Consider the following 20790-nt stretch of genomic DNA (forward strand, 5'->3'; position numbering starts at 1 on the left):
TTTGGTTATATTTTATTTGTTATATTCGATGCTATCATAAAATAGTAACTGATCATAAAATGTCATTGATTTGCTGATAATATAATTAAAACTAATTTGTAATTTATTTTTAATATAGCCAAGTGAAGTACCCAGAAAGACAATATTATTTGGGATGGAACAATTATTTCTTTTATTAGTATGGATCAGTTACAATTAGAATAAATTATATACACTTTATATTTGTCACATAAGAGTTATTAAACCATAAAGGCATTATCAAAAAGGTCTAATATTTTTAAAAAATCTCTAAGGATGAAAAATTATTCCTTTGTCATTAGAAAAACATCAATTAATAGAACAATAACTCTACTTTGAAAAACTATAAAATGTAGCCACAGAAATATATTTTGTGATGTACAGTATATATTTAAATACATATAAAAATAAAATTTAATGGATTAGAGTAGCTTCTACACACAAATTATGGGATGGTTATTTTTATGACTAAGAAAACAGTAAAAATTATTTAGAATATTTCAAAGTTCCTTTGTATGCCTACCACCTCAATCCCAAATCTATGGTGTATTTTTCTTGTAATTATACATGCTAAGAGCAATTCTATAATTCTATGTGGAATTATAATTCTGTAATTCTATAATTTGCTAATAAGTTGACTTAAAGATATAATATTTAAAATGTTTAAAATTAGCAATTGAATGAATTAACAAAATTAAAATTTGAATCATACTCAGATATAAACATTATTCAATGTATACATGTATTGGAACATTGCATGGAGCCCGATAATCACACATAATTTTTGTCAATAAAAATAATTGTCTTTTGAAAAAAAACATAGTTATATGAAGATTTAGTGCCTTGTCTCCCAAATCTATAATAGGAAACTTGCTAATGCTTTAAGTCTATTAACAGGTATAGTTATATTCAAAATGCAAAATCATTTATTGTGTTTCAAATGCACAAATAATGTTTCAATCCTCTAATATTTAGCAATTCAATTTGAAAAAAACTTGAGCAAGGAGGCAAAGAATTTGACAGTAATGAGTAAAGCTGAAAAGACATATGACAAACCAATATAGGAGTCCATTGGAGAAGGGGAATTAGATGAAGGCATAAATAAATACATCCTATGATAGAATGCAAATAATGAAGTAAATAATAGGCCCACAGAAAACACTAGTAGTTTCAGAAATAATAGATGACAACTGGTCGAATAGAACAAATTCTGTACTGTTTTTCATAATTCTTCCATAGAAGATAAATTCTTATTTTTCTTACCAGTCAGATTCAAAGATGGTCTACAAGTGTCCTATTACAAGAAATGATAACATAGATGGTCTCCCCAAAATATAGCACAATACAAATGGAAAACGTCTTCCTAAAGACAATTTAAAAATTATAAGAGAAGGGCTGGGAAGATGGCTCAGTGGTAGAGCGCTTGCCTTGCATGCCTGAGGCCCTGGGTTCGATTCCTCAGCACCACATAAGCAAAATGAAAAAAGCCGGAAGTGGAGCTGTGACTCAAGTGGTAGAGCTCTAGCCTTGAGCTGAAGAGCTGAGGGACAGCGCCCAGGCCCAGAGTTCAGGCCCCACAACCGGACCCCCCAAAAAAAATTATAAGAGAAAAAATAAGAGAATGAATGAATAAATTAAGAATATTTAAGAAATAGTAACAAGAAACTTGCATTCACAATAGGGTTATTTTTAAAAGGTGTATGAGTTCACACTTTAAAAATGAAAAGAAAGAAAACTGATATAGCGAACTATAGAAATGATTCCTGAAAGTCTAGTGGAAGAACAGCAAAGGGGGTAACAATGTTTGGCAAGAAATGTACTCATTTCCTTACTCATGTAACGCTAACCCCTTTGTACAGCATCTTTTCAATAAAATTAAATTAAAAAAGAAAACTGAGATAAAACCTGCATAACAATATGCATAAAAAGAAGGAGCAAGACAAATCAGGAACCTGAGCCAATATTCATATATTATGACTACATAATATTGCATTTCTACTTACCCATCCTGACATACAGGGCAAGTGTCCACCACAGGGAAAAAAAATACAATCTGTAGCAATATTAAGACTACAATGAAAATGATAAAGATAATTGCTTAAGTACAATCCCATACTGAGAAGGGACCAATATGTTAGGGAAGGAGGAGAAAGGCAGACTTCCAACAGACAGAAGGAACAAGAAAAAAAAGAAAACATGATAGAGAGATAGATAGAATTTGGGAAAAAATGTACTCTACCACATGATGACTGTTAAGATAGAACCAAAATAATCCAATTCAAGTTCTTGAAATTTTACTAGCATGCTTGAGATAGTGTTAGAACATTTTAAAGTACTAAGCTTCTTGAAGTACCTCAGATGAAGTACTAAGACAATTGGATTACAATAGAACAAAAGTTTTTTATCCATGAGATTTTTCACTTTGTAAGTTCAGAGGCAATAATGGTGTTGGTATACAGAGCACTACTGGAGAGATAGGCAAAAGAAGCCATAAATTTCATCACTTCAACTGATGAAGATAGGGTGAAAATGAACAAAAGTATGACGCATTGATTTTATTCTATATTTTGCAATGCACACCAAGAATGAACCTGCAAAAGAATTAGTTTGATCCAAAGATCTGTATTGCCTATATAGCAAACTCCTATATATAGCTTTCAATCATTTTAATCTTCTTTAGAAATAATGGTGCCTGGATGGAGCACTTGTCTTGCCCATCTATACCAACTTTGATCCATTTTTGAGATTTACACAAGTCCCAACAGCCACTTGTCACTTAGGCTTAAGCAGGTTGATGTGGTCAGGAAGTGATGGATGTGATAGGTTTTACAATCTAAGCATTAAATTAACAAGATTTTCATTAACACAGTTACAACATCATCACTGTCTTATACTTGATAGAAATTCTAGTGATACAATGTTGACTTTTTTAAAAAGGTAGTACATTTTAATTTTCATTCTTCTTGTGTGCAGCTTCAATATTTAAAAAAGAATGTTGGAGTTGTTTTTAAGTTTACATATCTCCTTTCTAGCAGAAGCTATGGAAGATTATCAAATAATCCCTATTGAATTATTTGTTATGTAATGATAAGCAAGTTCTACTACATTCCTATAAAACAATTCACTGCTAGGACCAGGAACATCAAAGCCACATTGGAAATCTTACACCAGAAATCAACAAATTTTACCAGCTTTTATTTAACTACTACAAACTTTATCATGAGTTACCTATTATATAAAGACAGCAACATGAATGGAGGTGGGAAAGGCTACTGGAATTAGGTGGACAATAATACCACATCCCCCACTGTTGTTTCAGAGTCTTGACTGTGGTTAGAGCTGATGCCAGTGTCTGAATCTGTGTCGTTTATATACGTGTTAAATACTCTTTGTGTCAAGGGCAGGACCTCTCCACTGCTAGTGGGGACTTCAGATTCCTTCCCTCTGTTTTCCTTTAACTGGCATCCATCTTGGTTGCTAATGTGAAATGAATTGAGCTCCTGGGCTAGTAGTTCATATTCCTTGGCTTTCATCAGAAGCAATGAGTCACTGTATTTAATCTCCTTCTGGATGCCACTCAAGTGAGAGTGGATTTTCAAACCAGCTTTCATACTTTTCTCCAAATCACACTTAACACTTTCTAGATGAGAACTTTCCACTTCACCGACAGCTGCCCCTTCGGAATCATCCATGACTTCTAGGCAGACACTCTTGACTTCTTTCTCTATTTCGGCGGAGAGCTTATCAATGAGCATTCTGTAGTATTTCAGCCGTTCTTCCAACTGTACGATGTCATCGTTTTCGTTCAGGTCCTCCAGAATCTGGTTTTCCTCTGACTGCAGGTCGAGCTTCCGCTCAACTTCACTGAGACAGGGCATTAAATATGCATCCTGCACATAATTTTCCCCATTATTTTCTACCCGGTCGAGGTGGAATTTTGCTTCACACTTTTCAATTTCCAGGTCCAGCTCTTTCATCCGCTGCACTTGCTGATGAATGGTGTGGTCCTGAGAAATGATCAGATGAACTAATGTCTCCATATGATCGCGATCGTGAGACACCGTGTCCTGCTTAATTTTAGCCAGCTTCCGGAAAGTTTTTCTCACGATTCTTTTCTGTTTGTCTGGTGGTAATGTCTTCATGTAAGTGGCTGGGCTGAGCTCCCACGGTTTTTCGGTGTTTTGGACTAATTTTGTTTCAGCCGTCCTCCACAAAGGAACTGGAAGGAAAGCATCTGCTTTAACCAGAACAAATTGCATATTCGGCTGCTCATCGCCCCATGCTTTCCACAGCTTCAAGATTCTCGTCAGTGGAGGGAGGGCGCGTTCAGAGCCTCTCCACTTCTCTACGATGCAGTAATCACTAGGCTTCCCCAGGAGAAATCGTTTTTCCCCCAAGGTAGTCTCATGTTCCTCCAGCAAAGCCTGGATGACATCAGCGGAGGTGGTGCGTTTAGTTAACCCACAGACAATCTTCTCTTCTTGGCAAACCCAAACCACTATTTCCTTCTCTTCTGATTCCATGTCTTTAGTTGGAGATCTGCAAGAAAAACAAAGTCCACTGAATTGCTGTCAACACTTTTGTGTCAAGTAGGAAAGATGGATTAGCATTAATCTGCTTTCTAGATTTTACTCTTTTTGAGTAAGAGACACACTTTGGGGTTGTGACCACCTACGGATCAGAAGATCTAATTCCTGGGGAATACACACACACACACACACACACACACACACACCTGTGGATAACATCTTAATTTCCTTTTTATACCCAATCTAGAAAGCAGAAAAATAGTTCTTAAAGAAGAAATATCATCAAAGACAACTGAAAGCAGTTTATATTTTTCTTTGGAAGTTAGCTCTGATGCATATACAGAACTGTTAAGATTCTGACTATAAACAGAGAGGAGATGAATAAGAGTTCAATGATTTTTTTGGAGGGGGGCCATAACACTGGAGAAAGGACCATGGAAGCATAAGAATGGTGAGGTGTAATGGAGTCATAGAGTAAACATTTGTTGAGGATTGAAAATAGCTATTTTTTTTTAGTCAGTCAATTTCTGCCAACTAGGTGCCAGATATGTCTGAATATACTACCTTAAGGCAATATCAGAATACACAGAAAAGAGTACAGACAAAGATATGTAATCAATATACCATCAAATGGTAATAAGTGCACTGAAGAAGATAAGTTGGGTGTAGGGGTAGAAAGTGTCTTGGAATGAGAGAAGGTATCTTATATTTAGTGGTTAGGAGAGAGTTCCCTATGGAGATAATCTATGAACAGGAACAAAAATGCAGTAATCTGAGATGTACAATGAAAATTCTAAAACAGAAAAAAGAACAAAAATCATGAAGTATATTCAAAAGACTGTCCATGTACTTTGAGGTTAAAATAGTAATGTTGAGAGTTGTTGATATAAAGGAGAAAGTCACGCAGTAAGCAATGAGGTCAAGGAGAGGTAAAGCCTGGCAGAATATAATAAAGAATGTGTATTTTGTTTGGATTTTAATGGGAAACTACTGGAAAATTTTAGGTGAGTATGACTGGATTTATGCTTTTTGTGTATCTGGCTGTGTTTGTGGACTATGCTGTAGAGAAGAAAAAAGTAGAGGCAAGATGACTGAATGAGAAATCTACCGCACACTAGGAGATAGATTCTGTAGTATTCTGAACTAGAGTTTTACCAGCAGAGGTATTTGGAAGTAGTCTATGTTTATACAAAGTTTGTTTGTTCATTTGTTTATGAAGTACTAGCCTTAAGCACAATAAACAAACACTGTATGCTCTAGCACCAAGATAGAGCCTAAGCCTCCACAAATACAATTTGGCAGTACATTCTCTTGTAGTACAGAGGGTCCGAGTGTGCAAGTCTGTTTTCCGTGAATATAACAAAAGACCAAGGCAGGTTATTTTCTAAAGGAACATGATTTGTTTTGCTTCATGGTTCTAAAAGTTCAAAGTTAGGAGGCTATGTCAGCTGATAATGCTTCTTGCTTGTGCATGGTAGTAAGATCAGGATTACCTTGCCTGAAGTCTACATATAATCTTAAGAAGCCTCAGAAATCCAGCCACAAGAAAATCACTCTAATCAGCCTATACAATTCTGATCTCCTCTCAAAGTCTCTCTTTCTAAAGACTATAGCCAGGCATAGTTAAAGTTGCACTCCCTTAATACTATTAATGTATGACTTAAAGGGACTTAAATACATGACATATTTAAAGCAGAGCATTAGGGGTTGTGGGTAAGCTTAGGAACAGATATCTACAGAATATAAAAAAATAGTTTTCTTAAGGAAAAGGAAAAAGCTTCATGATGTCTAATTTATATTTTAAAGAATGTTAAGATTGTGTTCACATGAATATATATTAAACTAACTTTGTTTTTCATAATACTTCTTTAACAGAATGCAAAGAAACAAATGATCTAAAATGAATTATATTACAATATGATTTATGATGACATATGACTTTTGAAGTAGAAACTGGTTGTTGTGTAAGTTAAGTCAAACTCATTTATCATGTACTTATATTTTACCTTCAAAGCATGTTGACTCCATGAATCACACACTAAAGAATTCTCCCCTGGTTTCTAGAATTTCTTACCAATTAGAATTTATAATGTTTATGTGTTTGTAGCAAAAGTGGCTTATACTATGCTACCAACTTTATTTTAGGTGAGCTAATTATGCTGCTTATTGACCCTACTAAGATGAAAAGATAATTAGGAAAGGTGCAAGAATAAGTCAGTCACAAGAAGTTAAGGTTAACTCTATTTCCTAAAAAAGAATATACAGTACAACTTACATATTCAAATCTAGCGAGTAAAATTTTATCAAAAGTTACTCAAAATCTACAGAGGTGTGATGTTTCTTTTATAAAGTATTTGCACAGCATGATTCAAGGTTGAATAGTGTTATTTAGATAGATGTTCATGATATCTCAACAATATTATAATTTTTAATTTGATAATTCTATATAGCAAAAGCTAGGTTCAAATTTAGGATAATAAAACTATTTTTGGCATCCTGAGTGATGGGGACCTAATACACAAAAAGTAAAGACAAGTGGATACTCAATGTAACTGATACCAATTATTGTCTTAAGTTATGCATAGATTGCACACACTACCTCAGAGACACTCACCCTTTCTAGCTGGGTGCCAGTAAGGCACTGATTAATCACCAAGAAAAATCAAATGTGGAGCTGTGGCGTATATGGTAGAGCTCCAGCCTTGAGCAAAAACAAACTTTGACAGACAGTGTTCAGTCCCTGTGTTCAAGATACCGACCAACAAACACACATATACATTCATACACATACACAAATACCCCTCCACACCAACAGTAACATTTCTTTGACATGAATACTACAGTCAAAATTATTTAAAACATTTTATACTATATATTGAGGAGTTTAACTTGGATAATTTGAGAAGCAGTCATTTATATTCTTTGCATTTTCCAAATGTGTAATTCATTTCACCATGATGTTTTAATAAATTATGTTAGATACAATAGCAAATAGGTATTATCAATGTTAACTTTAGATAACATTACTAATAGCTATCATGGTTAACTTAGGCTGTCCTGTCCAATTGAAAATATATAATGTCAAAGATAGCAACTATCAAATATAAATAGTCTACACACTGTTCCACACTCTGACATATATTACATCATCATTAATTGTTGTGATTATGTAAGGTCAGTGGTGAGCTTAATGTCATTTTATAGATAAAGAAACTGAGGCAAACTGAATGTCCTCACTTTAATTAGTAGTGGATTAAGGATTCATATTCAAGCTAGAGAGCTGGCTCCAAAGTTTGAAGTTTTAGCTAGTACACTTCAAGGGAAGTTTGTACATTTAATGATTTAGGTATGTGGGTCAAACTGGAAATCAAAAGCACTACTTGTTAAAAGAACTTTTATTATATAAATTAGCCTTTGATAGCAATATACACAACTTGCTCAATCGGATCATTCAACTGATCAAAGAACAAATTTTCAAGGGGCATCCATATAGAAAAGTATGAAGGAATATGTTACCTTCTGTATCGTTCTTTAAAAAAACCAGTTTTCTGCTAGGTGCTGGTGGTTGAGGTCTGTAATCCTAGTTATACAGGAGGCTGAGATCTGAGGATCATGGTATGAAACCAGTCTGTGCAGGAAATTTTGTGATTCTTGTCCCCAATTAATCACCGAAAAGCAGAAAATGGAGCTGTGACTCAAGTGGTAGAGTGTTAATTTTGAGCAAAAATGCTCAGGAACAGTGGCCAAGCCCTGAGTTCAAGCCAAGTACACTCTCTCTCTCTCTCTCTCTCTCTCTCTCTCTCTCTCTCTCTCTCTCTCTCTCTCTCTCTCTCCCCTCTCTCTCCTCTCTCTCTCACCCACATCCAAAATAAAACGAATTTTCTTCTTGAGCTGATACAACCTGAGCATCTCCTATAGCCAACAACAAGAACAGAAACAAAAACAAAACAAAAAACAAAAAGCCTTTCATATACTCAAGATATTAGAGCAGTTCCTATGTTCCCCTTTCTGGTTGGGAAGCATCATTTCTGTGCCTGTAGCTAAGGATGACACATGACCTATATACTGGAAGAGCTGGAAGAGCTGTGAATGACACTGGAAGAAGGCAAGGACTAGGATACTGTTGCAAGTATTAGAACAGCAATAGCAGTGTACTAGGTGGTTCTACAATATTTCAGAACTAGTGATGAGTAAGATGTTCCCTGCTTTGAAAGAATTGGGTTTTAGTCTTCTCTAGAGATGTTCTGGATCTCAGCTTCTGTAGGTACATGACACTATTGGTCATCTAAAGTCAAAATAAATAGTTTTGTTTATATATTTGTACCAGTATCAGAGCTTGAAGATCAGGATATGACCCTCTTGCTTGGCTAGCTTACTCAAAGCTGATGATCTACCACTTGTGTCCTGTCTCACATCCATCAAGAAAAATTTTGATTCCATGTTGCATATAAGTAGCACCCTAGAGTCTCACTGATTCAAAAACTTCCTTTTAAAATGTATTTTCAAAATACGCCGATAGTCATGTTTTATTGGGCCAATGATTACTAAATATTTGGAGGAATATTTTACATTAATCATTCAAACCAAGTAATGTTCAAAATTTCGGCATCTTGGCAGCACATTTAAAAGTAATGGTCATTCAATACTGATGCGAGGTGAAAAATTTCCCACAGCCAGCATATGCTTTATCATGTCTAAAATCTATTTCACAGAAGGTGTAGGAGTTTGATAACTCTGAGTTTCTATACTTGACAAACATTGTTATGCACCTGCTCTATATTTGGAACTGCCATGGGAACGATGAGTCTACAAACACATGCCTAATTTGTAAGGCATCATCTCCAGCGTATTGTAGAAAACCATGCAATTTGGTGGAAGTGCAACACTTTGTTTAATGTCAGTTATGGTACTTAGTTTCTTATTATACCAATGATCCTCAGCTGCAAAACAAATATAGACTATTGATTCATAATTTTATAAATAGAAAAAAGTTCCAAATAAAAAAATAAAGACAAGACAAAATATTCACCAAAATTAAACTGATGTAGTACTCTTAGTCAATTGTTTACAGAAATAATTAGTTCCTGTGATCATAGCCCCATGCAAACCTATGAATTAGATCTGAATAAATACCCTTAAAACTGGAAATAAGAAAAATGCTCTTTTGCCCACCTTTGCATTTTTACTTTCTAGTAGAATTAATAACATTGACAAACATAAAAACCTAAATGTTGAAAATATAAACTTAGACTCAATAACCTGATTTGTGATTGAATATTTTAAACAGATCTTACCTAATAGATTCAAATCTAGGTGTTGAGACATATATCTTGCAATTTTAATGCAATAGGGGATTACTGTATATACATGTGTATGTGTATGCAGAAAACATGCTTAAAAGTATAATTTGTTTTGCTTTGTTTTTCCTGTGTTCTTTGAAAAGTTCGTTAGACTTTTTAGACTAGTGAATGAATACCTGAGGAAACAAATGAGGAATGATTTATCTTTTAGTTTCATATGGTTTGATCTGTGAGTGGTTGGTTCATGATTTCTGGGCCCATGTAAAGTGTCAGAATAGAGGATGTGATAAAGCACAGCTGTTTATCTCTTGGAAGTCAGGACATAGAGAATCAGAAGAAGCGACAGGGAATGAGGAGCTACCTTAAAAGATATTCCTCCCAATAACTCCTTTCTCCATCCAGCTCCCTCCTAGTGACCCATTAAACTATGAACTCATGAACTGAGTTATCCATGAGGAAAGTTAACACCCTCATGAGCCAATCGCCTCTCAATGTTTGGATCCATCAGCTACAAACCAAACCTTCAACATAAGAGCCTTTTAAGAGACATTGCCCACAGAAACCAAAACAGGGAATAAACAGAAACACATTATACTAGTCATAAAACCATTTACACAACATACCATAATCAAATAAAAACTAACACCACCACCTAGCTTTATCCCATTTTAACCCTGAAAGAACTCACTTTTATTTCCTTTTCTTAATCCAGTGTTTACTTCCATTCATAAACTCCCTGACAGTATGTCTAATGCTATTTTTTTTCTTTTCAGCCCAGCATACTCTGCACCTGTTCTCTCCATTGTATTTAACAGATAAATTGCTTTTTCTGCCATGTTTGACATATTTAATCAGTTAATGCTTCCAAGCTCCCACACTTATTTCCCTTTTGGCATGTTCCTTGGCTTGCACCTTTCCTAAATTTTAGAACTCACATAAACAATAGCTGCAAATATTATAATTAATTTATGGATGAAGAGAACTGAGACAAGGTGAGGGTAAATAACTTCCTAAAATCACTAAGTTAAGAAGAATTAGTATTCCTTTCAACTCTGGCTTTAGATGATAGCATACATGGTAATGATTACAATAGTCTTTCTGACTTTATACTTATAAACCATGCCTAGTTTATAAACTGGTTCTATTTGTATATTTCTCTTTAAATTATTTTCTTGGATTCCAATGCATTTTTCTTATGAAATTAACTTTTCATGCTATGATCAACCAAACATCTGGTTTTCAGTAAGCTATTTTTGTTTATACATTCACCTTCCTCGATCTCTCATTCCTCCATGTAATCGTACATTATAAAGTAAAATATCAAGACTTACACATATCCTGAAGTGAACGGGAACAGCAATTGAAGGTCAAAAATGGTTATTTACTGACTGATGATTAATTGACTATGGTGGTTCCCAGAGTGGTACTCTCTAGTTACTCTTGGAGAATATAGCTAATTGGTGAACAAACCATTGTAATTTTCTTGAGCATGTTAGTTTTGTAAATGGGGATTGTGTAAATTATAGAATTTAAAATGTATTTCTGCTAAGCATGATGGTGCAAATACATAATCAGCTATCAGGAAGCAAAGTTTAAGACTGTAGTCAGAGGCTAGTCCCGGCAAAACCATGAAATACTACTTGAAACATAAAGCAGTAAGTGCTGGACTTAAGTGATGGAATTCTTGCCTAGCAAATACAAGGCCCTGAGTTTCACCTCTACCAAAAATAAACGTAAAGGAACAAAATAAAAGAAATTACTTCTGCATCACATGATAGAATAAGAACATTTGCTCAATAACACACATTTATAAGAAAAAGCATCACAGTCATATTTAATACATGCCATTTTAAGTTTAAGATTTTAGATGTTAGAGGTATGACTTAAGTGGTACAGCCTCTGCCTAGCAAATTAAAGCCTCTGAGTTCAAAACCCATTACCACAAAAAAAAAAGATTTTAGATGTTAATTCATGTCATTTTAAGTTTAAAATTTTATATTAATTCAGTAACAATTCTTTCCTGCAATCTGTATGTAGAAAAGAGACTCCAACAACCAGAATCTAATCAGGTAATCACTTCAAACTACAGTACTTAGCATTTTTGATATATTATAACCATGAAGTGTTTTGATTGAATTATATAACCAGACAGAGCTGAACCCGTTATCTGCATGACCACAGAAAGAAAAGTAATTTACCACATATCCACTTAATCAGGCACTTTTAAACAATAGCAAAATATAAATGTTTAATTTGGTTTTCATCATGTTGAAAGGGGTAGCTTACATTTCAGTCTGATTAGCACACTACAATCAATAAATCTTAAATAATATACAGATTTCTTTTTATTCTCATAAGGAATAATTTTAAAGAATATAAGTATTTACTTTTATTTCAATATTTATTGGAAATAGAGTAAAACCCCGGTTGTCTTTAGTTTTTTGGAACTTGTTTGTCTACTTCCAGAACCACTAGTAACAGATGAGAAATACTCTTAATCATCTCTAAAATATGAATCTCACTACTACATAACTAGTTCACACAATAATCTTTTACAGTACTTTAGAAAGGAAATTGAAAGAAAAGTAATTTTGAAACACTATTCAACAGGTTTTATTAGACATGATAAACTGCATCTATAATTATGTAGTGTATATTTATAATTTTTCTTATGCAGGTGCCATTTTTATGCTTTAAATCATGTTTCAATATATTAAATATTTAAGATTATCATATTAATATTCTGCTTTGTTGTTTAGCTCACTTTTATTTAAAATATTTAATTATGGTGAAGATATTTGGAAATAATATACACACAAAAGTTTTTAAAGTAATAATTCTATGGTTCATTATGGTTTTTTAAAGTTGATTTTTAGTCCAGGATATGGAAATACGTTTTGGAGGCTTTTGTTTTATTTTCTTTTTCTCCTGTTTGTTCATTTATCTGTCTTTGGGATAGATAAGGGGGCACAGAAATGGAGGGACTAAGGGTAAACAAATGAAGCAATGGCTAAACACTATACTGAAAATGAACTATATAGTGTTTTTATAGTCTCTAAATCAATTATAAGCATGTATCATTCCCTCAAATGAAAGCTATTTGTTAGGATTGTGTACATATGTATTTGTACTGAAATCAGAGTGACTTGGGTACTTAGTAGGCACTAGGTTGAAAGTGAACTACACAACTTGGGGTGGAGACCGGAGAGAAAATCTGGGAGAGATGAAAGAGGTGACACTGTGCACAAAGAAATGTCCTTATTCCCTGACTAATGAAACTGTAATCTGTCTGTACATCAGCTTTATAACAATAATTAAAAACATTTTAAAAGTTGCTTTCCTTTCTGCAATATTAATGACATTTATTTTTAAATATTTGTAAAAGTATATAGCAGGAAATTGTAAATTTATAATTAATACTATCCTTGATTGACATTTTCGGATTCTCATTAAGTAATTTTGTCCAGTCATTTAGATTCTTTCCTGCAATGTCTAAAAAGTTGTTAATATCAAATATGAAAAAGCAGAGAACTTTCACAATTGTAAAACCTCCTGTGTAAAGATACATTACTAACCAAAATAATAAAGTACACCTCTATATTTTTCTAATGCAGACAGGGAGTAGTGTTTTTGTATATTTTTATTCATTGTCTTGTTAAACAAGTTGCTATGGTTCACAATATTATTTTGCAAATATTTTCTTATCCCACAATATTATTTCATCTGTTTCAACCTGTTTGAATTTCCATATCAATATAAAATAACTTTTTACCTCATAAAGTGCATTTTTTAAGTTCATGCATATTTTGTATCACAAATGAGCCAGGAATGTTCTTAATGTTCTCTTAATTCTCTGATTTTGTATGGATACCATATATCTCAGTGAAAAGATATACATATACATGATTATCCTTGAGAAAATTTTTATTCATATTTAAAATGTAAGAATATCTTTATATTATTATTTTAGGATACATTCATTGTATCTTCTACTAAATAACTACTACTCACAAAACAACAAAAAATAAGGTGTAACTTATATCAGGAGTTTGGGGCTTGAACTCTTGCTCTCACTCTTTTCTGCTCAAGATTGTTGCTCTACCACATAAGCTAAACCTTCACTTCGCACTTTTCTATAGCAGTAAGTATCTTCAATTTGTCTGCTTGAGCTGGCTTCAAACTTCATTTCTCAGATCTCAGCTAGGATTGTAGGTATGGGCCACTAGCACCTCAAAAATCATGAAGGTTTAAGATAAAATTGAAGTGCTCTATTGAAGACTCAATAAAATATATTTTCACAGAATTGGGGTTAAGTGTGAAGCAAGGGAAAAGTTGGAGATGATGAAAGAAATTTGGCATTATAAAGTTTTGCAAAGAAAGAAGGTTGAAGTTGGCATATCGTTGGCATATCGTACAATAGCATTTCTTCCTAATATGCAGTAGACTCAAAACTTAGTTAAAATATGACACTCAAAAGTTATTAAAATATGCCAGGCACTGTGGCTTATGCCTGTAATCCTAGCTACTAAGGAGGCTGAGATCTGACTGTAGGGGTTCAAACCTAGTCCTCACAGGAAAGTCCATGAGACTCATCTCCAATTAGCCACTAGAAAACCAGAAGTAGCCTTGTAGCTCAAAATGTAGACCATCAGCATTCAGCAAAAGAGCTCAGGGACAGTGTCCAGGTCCCAAATTCAAACCTGACCACCAACACAAACAAAACAAATAAAACAAAAGAACAAAACAAAAGAAACAAAATTATTAAAATAACTTTCACATGTAGCAACAAGAACCATTTCAAGCAGTCTTATCCCAAAGGAAATCACATTTCAAAGCCTAAGAGTCTTTATAATGTAACTGAAAATGCTTACCTTATAAAATATACTTCTGAAGCTCTATAGTGGAGATGAACACTAGAATATAATCTACAAACTTTTGTAAAAAAAGACTTTGAAGTCTGAAGGATATTTTTGTTTTTTTCAATACAGCCCATGCAAGAATGTATATCTTTGGCCACCATTGAAAGTATGATGCAAACTCAATCGAGCTATCATGGAGAGTAATGATTCTAAATGTAGTGTCTTTATTACTTGGGCCTCTAAAGAACAAAACTTCAGTCATATTATTAGAATTTCTCAGGTCTAAGCAACTGATGGTATCCATACCTGGAGACTGTAAAGGGCACCTCCATCAAGAAGAAAGAACTGTGAAACTTAATACAGATTTGAGGACTGGGTGTCTATCCAAGAATAAAGTTCCTATTTTGCTTTTATTAACATCAATTTTTTTTAAGATGACTATTCTTTTTGGTTTTCTATTGGGGTAATGTTTCTTCCCCTGAAGATATTTGGCACTATGGGTACAATTTAGTTTTCACAATCAGATTACAAATTACTACTGGCATCTGTTAGGTAGAGGCCAATAACATAAATATCAATACAGAAATTAGCCCCTCATAGTAGGATTTTTTTAATCTCAATAGTAGCACAATTAAGAATCTTGTTGCAGATTTAAAACAAAATGGTCTTTCATCAGTGGTTCACTTTAGCATGTTTTTCTTACAAACAAAAATAACAAAGAATAAGTCTCAAATATTATGGCATATATGTTGATGAAAGTTGATGTTCTAATCAATGAAATAAGACATAACTTTATTTTGCTTTATTTTATGCCATAATCAAAGGGTTATGCTGGGTATTATTAATCTTGTCCAACTGGATTTCCTGTCAATTCCGGAGCTGATAGTTGCAATGCTAAAATTCTATGCTGTAAAAATACAAGCATCTATCATAGAGCCTATTTTAGTTCCAGAAAAACTTACGTTCACAACTTTTAAATCTTCTTCCATCCTTAAGAAGAATATCTATTCATTAAATCTGGGATGTGAGTTGTGGAATGGAGAGAAGATTGTGGATAAAGAGATATGCTGGAAATGAACCAGGCAACTTCAATGCAGAATTGTGGCAGGCACAGAAAGTCAGCAAAGTAGATTATCATTGCATTTCTCTCTTCTTCCTCACAGTCTCTTTCCCTTAAGACATGGGCCAAGCAAAAGTTCCTAGGTAGTCAGAACTTAGGGAAGATGTAGAATAAGAGAAAATTGGCAGCATTTATTGAATGAATAGGAAATCCCCAGAGACAACAGTGGGAAACGATGGGGGGGAAAGGTCTATGCAGTTAATTGCTTGTTCCTCTTGAGAGACAGGCATGGAAGATTGGATGTCAGACAGCCTTTAGAAGTACTTTTGTAGCAAATCTATACCAAATAGAAGATTATCTTCCTTTCATCACCCAGAAGAAATCTGGAATCTTATTCTCTCTAAAATCCATATTATTCACATGAGTTGAGAACAAAATGGCATGCTTCCAATAAGAAAATTCAAAATGACCAATTCATTCTCATATCTAAGAATATTTACCTCCTATGGCTTTTTCTCATATGTATAAAAACAATATTATCAATAAACAGAATAACAATTTTCACAAACATTGCAATGGTTATTTACATTGAAATCTTCCTTGTTTTAAGTGATTTCTATAATATATTATGTTCCCTATGATTTCTAGCCTTTTAAAACTGGAATTATGAGTTATACCACTAAGTGACATTTCCAGTTTACCTAATAGTTTTGATAACGTTATTTGTAAGTACAAGCACACATATCTAGAAACATAAAATAACACTTAAGCAAAATTAAAATGAATAAAGCAGCTAATCATTGAGGAAACTCTGGCTCACAAACTAACTTAATCCAGTGTACAGAAAACACCCCTGAAAGTAACAATTTTTTGGATCAAAATACTCCAGTCCTCTGATAAGCAGAAGACATAAGCATAATATTCTTGTCCATAAATAACACAGATATTTTCAAAGGCCATTGAGAAGACTTGAGTCATTGATTTGGTAGAGAAAGCATGGGAAATTAGTGATACCAAACAGTCTCCTCCAAAAAAAAACAATATATTTCTGAATTTTTTTGAAAATTGGATTCCTTGAGATAATTAATATTTTTATAATAAAGACAAATGGCAAAACAGTATTAAAGACAAATGATAAAATACAATTCTCTGAAACCTACATTTTATAATCATCTAGATATGTATTTACTAGTTTTATGCTCTAGTAATGCAACTTTATTTTCTTATGAAGTGATACTATAAACCAGCCATGCAGGAAAAGACCAGCCATCCCTGGGCATTCCACGCCTGCAAGGTAGCTGTATACCTAATTCCCATAAACAGAAAAAGGGCAGGGAATGTGTGAAGAATGTGTATGAGAGACTACTGGGGGTTGAGTAAACTAGGCTCATAGTTCAGATTCCGGAAATTGGTTATAATCAAAATGTAAATATTTAACATGTAGTTTTAACCAGGTCAACTGCTGAGAAAATCACTAATAGACTTGGAAATTCTAGATTTACTTCCCAGGCTTACCTGTTCCTATGCCTGGTAAAATACCTGGTGTTTCCTCATTGATTTCTATTTTACAGAGAAATACTTTGCAACAAAGTCTATTTATTAAAAAAAAAGAAACTTTCCTGGCCACAATATTTTATTGAATAAAAGTTGTAGTTATTTCTACAGCATTTCTATAAGCATTTGTTTCCCTTTTGTTGGTGTGTATGCATAGACTATTTTTTTTATTACATGTACTATCCAGTTTAAAAATGCCAGTCGTTAGTCATGTTACCTAGAATGCATTGACTATTGTACATATCTAAAACTGGAGTTAAACTGAGAATTTTGCAAGGGACAGATTCAAAAATTGTTTCTCTTTGGGTATATAAACATTCAGAAATGTCATGGTTGACACATTTAGCTGCTGGACATTGTTTTTCTCCTTTGTTGCTGCTTCTGATTTCTGTACCTTTTGTCTTGTGTGTAAGGTTATCTGTTTGGGGGAGGGGACAGGGAGCACAGAAATGGTGGGACAAATACAGCATTGATATTCACTAGACACTAAATTGCAAATGCACTATATAACTTGTGAGGGAGGGAGATTGGAAGAGAAAAATACTGGGAGAAAATGAAGGAAGAGGTGACACTGTTCAAAAATAAGTGTATTCATTACCTGAATTATGTAACTGTTTTCCCTCTGTACATAACCTTAAGAAGAATACACTTAAAAAAAGGTGAGAGAAAGTCAAGAAGGTACACATTTATAAATACACATATGTGTATCTGTGTATATGTGTTGGCATATGTGGAAGATTAAAAAATATCCAGCAGAGCAGCTGCTAACATAAGGAAACTTCTTTTATTTTTGCTTTTCATTTTCTCAGATACTCCAAACAATAAGCATGGCTTCCAGTTAAAAGCTTTATTGAAAATAATGAGCTTGCGGGGCCTTGGTGGCTCACGCCTGAAATCCTAGCTACTCAGGAAATCTGAAGTTTAAAGCCAGCCCAGGCATAAAAGTCCCAGTGAGACTCTCATCTCTAATTAACTGCTAGAAAACTGGACGTGGAGCTGTGGCTAATGGTGTGTGAGTCTTGAAAGAACTTGGGGACAGAGCCCAGGCCCGAGTTCAAGCCCTGTGACTGACAAAAAAAAAAAAAAAAAAAAAAAAAATGAGGAGAAGCAGGAGGAGCAGGAGAAGGAGGAGGAGCAAGAAGAGCAGGAGCAGGAGGAAGAGAAGAAGAGGAAGAGGAAGAAAAAGAAGAAGAAGAAGAAGAAGAAGAAGAAGAAGAGGAAGAGGAAGGAGGAGAAGGAGAAGAAGAAAGAAAGAAAGAAAGAAAGAAAGAAAGAAAGAAAGAAAGAAAGAAAGAAAGAAAGAAAGAAAGAAAGAAAGAAAGAAAGGAAGGAAGGAAGGAAAAAAGGAAGAAAGAAAGAAAGAAAGAAAAAGAGAGAAAGAAAGAAAGAAAGAAAGAAAGAAAGAAAGAAAGAAAGAAAGAAAGAAAGAAAGAAAGGAAGGAAGGAAGGAAGAAAGAAAAAGAAAGAAAGAAAGAATCAGGGGCTGGGAATGTGGCTAGTGTTGAGTGCTTGCCTAGCATTCATGAAGGTCTGGGTTTGATTCCTCAGTACCACATAAACAGAAAGCAAGAAATGGTACTGTGGCTTCAAATGGTAGAGTGCTAGCCTTGAGCAAAGAAGCTCAGGGAGAGTTCCCAGGCTCTGAGTCCAAGCCCCAGACTGGGCAAAAAAAAAAAAAAAAAAAAATCAACTTTTCATATGAAGTACCAATCAATTACTTAAAGCACAATTTCAAACCGATAGATTGTGGAAACAAAAGAGTATTTCCAAGTCTGTCTTGTTCTTCTGGTAAGGAAAAGTAAAGGCACGGAAAATCATGGCTGATCAGAGAAACCCACATGTTTTATGAATCAAAAATATTCCAGGTCAGCTGGGCGCAGGTGGCTCACGTCTGTAATCCTAGCTACTCAGGAGGCTGAGATCTGAGGCTCACTGTTCAAAGCCAGCCAGGGCAGAAAAGTCCGTGAGACTCTTATCTCCAATAAACCACCAGAAAACTAGAAGTGGCGCTGTGGCTCAAGCAGTAGCGTGCTCTCCTTGAGCTGAAGAGCATAGGGACAGCGAGAACCCAAGCCTAGAGTTCAAGCCCCACGACCGACAAAAAACAAAAAACAAAAAAAATTCCAGGTCCACTTTTCTCCCCAAGGTTAAATTATTTACTGTGCTTTGATTTTTCATCTCCATCTTTACTACAGTCTCAATTAATACACCTTATACTATATTTCCAAACTTCTTTTCTTCTATTTCCTTCATTACCATAACACATCATCATGAGAACTTTCATGTTACCACACAATCCTGCTCAATAGTAGTGTCTTTACAAGCTCCAATGCCATCTGTAGTCGCTCTTCTAACCCACTGTAGTGATTGCCACCCATTCTCACTCTTCTTATGATTATTATCAGCAAGTTCAACTACCAAATCCAGTAGCTTTTTTCAGAATTCCTGTGATCTGGCCACTTTGTAGTATAACGTTCTGTGGCCTCTCAGTCCTTTTCTAGCAGCTTTCTTGCTACAATGATATTCTCATGTGGTTTTCCTTTACTTTTCCAGGTATCCTTCTACTTTCCCACATGTATTTTAATTTCTACGTATCTTCATTAGATGTGGTGTCATGCAAGACAAATATTCACATGGCCAACCCCAACTCTTTTTATTGTGGGCCTATTAATGAAAGTGGTTTATATGTCAACCATTTGAATAGATTTGATGACGTAGTATGGCCTAAAGACCATGAAATATTGTCATTTGCAGATAAATGAATAGAACTGAAGAACATGTCAAGTGAAATAAACCAAGCTCTAATAGCCAAATACCATAAGTTTGTTCATATATAAAATGTAGCCATAAAATGATGATGATGATGATGATGATGATGATGATGATGATGATGATGATGATGATGATGATGTCAATGTCATAAGTAAAAAAGGGACTATCTGGGGGAAGGGGTCAGTGGGATGGGGAAGGAAAGAGAAAGTATTGCAGGGTTAACAGGATCAATGTAACTCTAAAACACTGAAAAGTAGGAGGGGCGGCTGATAAAGGAAATATAACAGGGGTTAAACTTGTTCAAAACACCCTGTACACATCAATAGAATTATCACAATAAGACCACCTTGTACCATTATTGCTTTCTAATAAAACTGGTAATAAAATTACTTTTCCAAAGTTAGCAGACTATTGTTTGAAACCTCAAGTCCACTTTTGTACCTTCCATGATTAAAATCACAAAGTGATTACCAAGTCTTACATTTGAAGTTTATCTTTCTCTGCTCCTTTCCCACCCTCCATTCCTCCACCCTTCTGTTCCTTCCCTATCTTCCTTTCTTCCTTCCTTTTCTCTTCTCTGTTTCTGAGATTCCTTCATCAGATTCTTCCAGCTCATCCTCAAGCATCCTTTAACATGAACCTTGAGGCACACATTCCACACCTCTTGCTGATCTCTGAGAGATCTAGTAAGCTAACTC

The 20790-nt window shown here is 34.4% G+C and overlaps 1 protein-coding gene across 2 annotated transcripts in view; it reads right to left on the minus strand.

Annotated features, from left to right (window-relative positions):
- Positions 1-325: 325 nt before the first annotated feature.
- Positions 326-20790, minus strand: part of Rassf9 (Ras association domain family member 9) — a 34224-nt gene continuing 13759 nt past the window's right edge. For both annotated transcript variants that reach the window (XM_069989408.1, XM_069989417.1), the window contains one exon: positions 326-4557. In XM_069989408.1, the coding sequence (XP_069845509.1) occupies positions 3297-4557 (1261 nt within the window). In that variant the 3' untranslated portion in view covers positions 326-3296. The remainder of the gene's footprint in view (positions 4558-20790) is intronic.

This window comes from Dipodomys merriami, unplaced genomic scaffold (assembly GCF_024711535.1).
Source record: "Dipodomys merriami isolate MVZ:Mamm:240054 unplaced genomic scaffold, mDipMer1.0.p SCAF_10, whole genome shotgun sequence".
Taxonomy (NCBI): domain Eukaryota; kingdom Metazoa; phylum Chordata; class Mammalia; order Rodentia; family Heteromyidae; genus Dipodomys; species Dipodomys merriami.